Source organism: Leptopilina boulardi, unplaced genomic scaffold (assembly GCF_019393585.1).
Source record: "Leptopilina boulardi isolate dan_hultmark-lab unplaced genomic scaffold, ZJU_Lbou_2.1 LbouV2_324, whole genome shotgun sequence".
Taxonomy (NCBI): Eukaryota; Metazoa; Arthropoda; class Insecta; order Hymenoptera; family Figitidae; genus Leptopilina; species Leptopilina boulardi.
Window position 1 is genome coordinate 2,646,651 of NW_026137890.1, and position 5,928 is coordinate 2,652,578.

A 5,928-nucleotide genomic window follows, 5' to 3' on the forward strand; every position below is an offset into this window, starting at 1 on the left:
CTTGTTCATATCAGCAAGGTTCTTTGCAGGAAACAGTTTTAAATCGTCATCTGGATCCAAAAATGAAAACCTTTGGGGAGGACTGTTTTCTTGTCCCTTTCGCTCGTGAGATTTCAATCTCAATTCCACTCGGTTAATTTTTGCCAGCATCAAGACTATTTATAAAAATCAGAAGCAATTAATTAAAAAATTTCAAAGATATGAAACATTTTACGTAATAAAAATTTTATCATTTTCTCAAGTCTTCAACTATTAGACATTTCTTAATATGATTAAGATATCTGCAAACAAATTTAAAACATTAAATATTATTAGAAATTAAAAAATTTAATAAAAATTAGAAAAATTTAAAAATTATATGGAAATGGAAAAAATTACAAGATACGTTAAAAATTTTAAATAAATTAAAAGATTAACGATGATAATATGGAAAAATTAAATTTTCTAAAAATCGCTATATATCGGAATAACAAAGAATATTTAGGAGTATGAAAAAAAAGAAATTAAATTATAAAGATTTTAAATATGAAAAAATATAAAATTTATGAGAAACGACCAAGGGTAAAAAACTTTAATTATGATATTCACTAATTGGATGTGAAAATAAACGAAATTGAATAAAGAGAAGGTGAAAAAATGTTTAAGATCCTTATATACTCACCAAGAGAATATGTTTTACTGTCTTCAGCTTGATTTTGAGCATTTTCTTCACTATGTGAAGGGGATCCTTCGTGAACTTGGGTCCTTAGCTCCCCAAGTTCTGAATCTGACTCGGAATCAATCTCTTCTTCATCAGTTTCTCGTATCATTTGCCTCCTTTTATCTCCAGATTGAGAATGCAAATTAACAACTTCCTCATTGACAATCTCCCCTGTTAGGTCATCTTCCTCATGATCAATAATTTTAGAAGGTCCAGGGATTGCTTTTTTAGAAAACCTAATGTTTTCTTTACTTTTTAATGGCTGATTTTGAAATTTGCCAGCGATGCAGCGAGAGTGACGTGATTTTTTTGCTTTTTCAAAATTGATGGCATCGTCACTCTCAACGTCAGACATCATGATATTGAGCTCCAGTTTCCTCATTGCGTTATCAAGAGTTGCTAAAAAAAATGTACTACCATTTTCAACAACTATGATTAAAAGGACAGTTTAAAAAAAATTCAAAAAATGGCTTCTTAAAACTTGTATTTCGCGAACACTATTACAGGTAATTTCACTTTTAAATCTCTCTTTTTAAATTCTCTGCCAATTGCATATCAATTTTTGTAATTGTTTATTAATATATACTAATATTTATATTCATTAATATTTATATTAATATTTTTAAAAATTTATCTCTATAAAATCACAACAGGAAAAATTGAAATTTCTTTTAATTATTACTAAATTGTCCTTTTCAGAGTTAATCAATGACATAAGTTAATCAAAAAGATATTTTTAAAAAACCATATCTATATATTTAAATAAATATAATTGCTTTTTTATAAAAATTATTAATATAATAATTATCCAATTATTTTGATTTTATTAAATTTATATTAAACAATTTTATGTGATGCATCGAAGAAAGGGACCTAAGAAGCAAATCATTTTAAGGTTATATTTGTGTTAGTTTTACATTAAATGAAAGATTTTTCTTAATTGTGTATAACGTTAAAATTAGATTTTACTAAATATTTTTTATATTATAGAAACTTAAAAATAAATTATTAATTAAAAAATCCCCTTTGTACATTTTTATTTTAGAAATTAGAAAAATATATATAATATATAATTAATATAATTTTATTGAATTCTAGCTCAATTTATTTATTGAAAGATCCTTTGCAATTTTCTACTTTAAATTTTTTTAAAAAAGTGAATTGTTCTAATATAATATTATGCGCATAAAATTAAAAAGTTTTTGTTAATAGTCCAATATTTTTAAATTAAAATGAGTTTTAACAAAATTAAAAAAATAGCATCGTAAATAATTCTTGAGAAAATAAATTAAGCTATTAATTTTTAAAATTAAGAAAAATATAAAATTATTTAACTACGATTTAAGACAAACAGACAATTTAAAAATTTTACATAGTTGACAATATTTCAATCAACATGAAATATTGTTCAAAATTATTGCATTGGTTTTTCTGTAGAAACATATTAAGATAAATTCGTATTATTCTTTTATTGACTGAACAAGCGCTTTTTCATTTTGACGTTGAGATATGTATTAAAAAAACAATTTTTTATAATAATTAATTTAAAACTATAGTAGATGATGTAATTCATTTACTTTTTAAATATTTATTAAATTTTATAAAGTTTAATTTGTAAATATTAATATTTTTAAATGCATGTTGTGTGAACATTACAATTTGTTGTAAATAAAACAAACTGCGTTTTGATATTAACTAAGTTTTAAAGAAAATGAGTAATAAAAGAAATGTATATTAAATAATGTAACAATAATAATTAAACTATTTTAAATTTATGTTTTCAAGGATGTATGAAATTAAAATTTAAAACACTTACTTGCGTAATTACACACCTTTTTTATCGTGAACGGTTTGCCATCCTCGTCGATCCATGTGGCCTTATCAATCTCTTGATAATCTCCATTCAAGAAAGCCAGTAACTCCTTTCTCTGACTTATTGGTGGAAAATAACATGCAACCATGACATTATTTTCAAAAATACTCCATTCCACTCTTATCACTTCATATCCATTTGGGAATTCAACGACAACATAAGCTTGTGGTACTGGATTGACGATCTCATCCATATTGATCAAAATGTACTTTCAACAATTTGCTGCAAATTAAATTGAAAAAATAAATTTGAAATACTAACAATGCTATGGATCGAGGATGAACAAATGATATTTTAACCCTTCAACATTTTCATTTTCTACGTGAAGAAGTAGTGTGTCAAGAAAAATTTTAATATTCATTTAATTTTGAAATTATTTTATGTTATTCATAATTTTATTAAAATTTGTTTTTTTTATGAAAAAACAATATTATTTAGTTTAAATTTATTTCAATGTTGAGAATTTAACAGCACATGAGAATTTAACCACGTGGAGAATATCAACTATTTCTATAGGTTATATCTGACAGATATTTATTAAAAAATTATTTAAAAAAATAAAGCAATTTCAATTCAAATTAAAAAAGAAAAAAAACATTTTTTTAAGTATTAAAGACTTTGTTTTTTAAACATAATACAAGTAAAATACATTGAAAACATAGACCTATGTTTATAAAGAAGTTATGTGAATCAGTTCTAAATCTTTTATTATTGTATAATATCTTACCTAGACTAAAATGTTATGAACATGGAACAGTAGAAAAATACAGATCTCAAAGTATAACCAATTTAAAAGAGATTTTTCATTTATGGAACAAATATTTCTGACAATTGACGATAAATTGACACACTGGATGATGAATCGATCACTGCAAAGTTGTATCTATCATGCTGAAAACATACGTCGTTAACGCGAAATATTCCGTTTGTCCATAGACATTGCGCATGTGCTCCTGCAAGCATCCCGCGCAAAAATAATAAATAATTATCAGTTTCCATTTATTATTGATAATATAAAAATATATTATTAATTACAAATTTTTTTTAAATTTCAGTAACAATATATAAAAGATATTGGGAAAATAACTTGTTAATTGTCAGACTTAATTCTAGCGCATGCGCTTATTGCCGATTATAATACAATTATTATATCTTTTAAAATTTACAAGTTGTTATTTTTCCAATATCATTAATATATTATTAATAAGCTTAAAAAAATTTTGTAATTGAAAATATATTTTGTTATTATCAATAATAAATGGAAACTGATAATTAATATTTTTGCGCGGTATGGGTTCAAATCTATTTCGTGTTTACGACTGATGTTTTCAGCATGATACAACTTTGCAGTCGTCGATTCATCATCCAGTGTGTCGATTTGTCGTCAATTGTCAATTGAAAATATTTTTTGCATAAATGAAAAAATCTTATTTAAGTTTTGTAATATTGTGAGATTTTTTTTTATAATGTGTTCTGTGCTTATGACAACATTTTAGTCTAGGTAAGATATTCTATAATAATAAGAGATTTAGAATTGATTCACATAACATCCTTATAAACATAACCTTATGTGAGTTTCATTGTGTGTTATTTGTATTATGCTTTAAAAACAATGTCTTTAAATACTTAAAAAAATGTTTTTTTATTTTTTAATTTGAATTAAAATTGCTTAATTTATTTCTTTAATAATTTTTTAAGAAATATCTGTCCGATATAACCTATAGAAATAGTTTATATTTTCCACGTGGTTAGTAACCTTGAAATAAATTTAAACTAAATAATATTATTTTTTATAATTTTGATTAGTTTGTAATTATTTTAAAATTTAACTTTGACAATTTTTTTAAATACTTCTGTCATGTCGAAAATGTAAATGGTAAAACAGGTTAAAATTTTATTTGTTCCTCCTGTTTAGCTTTCTTTTAATTTCAATTATATTTACAGAAAATTGTTTAAAAAATATGCGTCGTTGGAGGATACCACGTGCCTTTGGTTATTCAAAAAGACATGGTAATCGAATTCTTGAAAAGCAATTGAACGATGACTGGAACGAATTAGCTGATGATAATACTGAGGCCGCATCATCTAATGACAATGACATGTTAAGAGAAGCTGATGAAGTTCTTTAGAAACAATTGGAAGACTATTGGAAAATGTTAACGGAGGAAGATACTGAGTCTGCTGCATTTAACACTAATGACATGTCAAAACAAGAAAATCTAATTCTTAAAAAACAATTGGAAGATGATTGGCAAGAGTTAATGGATGAAAATAGTGAGGCTTCTACATCTGCTCCTAGTATTTCAACAAGTGGTCGTGAATGCGGTGAATTTGTTCCTGAAGTAAATAATGAGGAATGGTCTAGTGATATAGGTTATCGCAATTTTGAGATGGGGAAGAATTTTTCCGCCAGAGAATCGTGCCCCGATGAAGATGTCAACAGCTTCTTAAGATAAGATAGTAAAAACACTTTTAAAGTAACTTATAAGACATAATACTAAAACTTCAAGAGTCTGTAAATTTTTGTTACTTTTTTTTGCTGCTAAAAATGATAAATTAGTGTAGAGTTAAGTATAATTTTCGAAAAATTAAAATTAGTAATTTTCTCGTAATATTTATTATTTTTCATTGCCTATTTTCTCTAAGTTTTTTTTCATAATTCTTATCAATAAATATTACGAATTATTAAACATTTCAGTTTTAAAGTAGTGAAAAATTATTTTAAAACATTTTTCATATTGCGTAATACAAATTCAGTTAGAGAAAAAGGAAAAAATGGATTTTTTTTATTTTTTTTTATTTTTGAATTTTTGAAATTATTATTAATTGCTTGACTTTTTATGTTTCTTCGTGATTGAGAACAACCAATTGGTTCTGAATTTAAAAACTTTTACACTTTTAAGATATGAAATTAAATATTATTTTCAATAATATATAAAAAAAAATATTTCCATACGAAATATATTTATATTTTAAATAATACCAAAATCAATTTAACTCACGTAAAACAGAGTTATTTCACTAATTTCCAATGCATTTGCTCACGGACTTATTTTTTTCAAATTTTAAATCAACTTTTTATTTATCTGTTAACAAATTTAATAAATTTGGTAATAAAAGTATCAAACTTTATTTTAAGGCTGAAATGAAACAGATTAGTCGGCGAGCAAATGTAACCGCAATGTGAGAAAAAATCTCCGTATTACGTAATATTTCGCAATTAAAAATATTATATAAAAATTTTATGTCTGTTTAATTCAAAAAAATTTCGTAATTTTATCGTTTTTCTATGTTTATATATTATATGTAAATAATTTTAATTAGTTATTAATTTGAACAAAAATTTCTAAATGTA

The 5,928-nt window shown here is 24.1% G+C and overlaps 2 protein-coding genes across 2 annotated transcripts; one reads left to right on the plus strand and one right to left on the minus strand.

The window, feature by feature from the left end:
• Nucleotides 1–252: 252 nt before the first annotated feature.
• On the minus strand, nucleotides 253–3,440 carry LOC127284364 (uncharacterized). The gene is made up of 4 exons (XM_051309760.1): nucleotides 3,301–3,440; nucleotides 2,517–2,795; nucleotides 662–1,099; nucleotides 253–281 (listed from the first exon to the last, which is right to left on the minus strand). The coding sequence occupies exons 2-4, from the start codon at nucleotides 2,764–2,766 to the stop codon at nucleotides 253–255; spliced, it is 717 nt and encodes a 238-aa protein (XP_051165717.1). The 5' UTR covers nucleotides 2,767–2,795; nucleotides 3,301–3,440.
• A 505-nt stretch (nucleotides 3,441–3,945) lies between these two features.
• On the plus strand, nucleotides 3,946–5,201 carry LOC127284412 (uncharacterized). Its single transcript, XM_051309823.1, has 2 exons — nucleotides 3,946–4,074; nucleotides 4,518–5,201. Exon 2 carries the CDS (start codon nucleotides 4,727–4,729, stop codon nucleotides 5,027–5,029), a length of 303 nt encoding a protein of 100 aa, XP_051165780.1. The 5' UTR covers nucleotides 3,946–4,074; nucleotides 4,518–4,726; the 3' UTR covers nucleotides 5,030–5,201.
• Nucleotides 5,202–5,928: the final 727 nt, after the last annotated feature.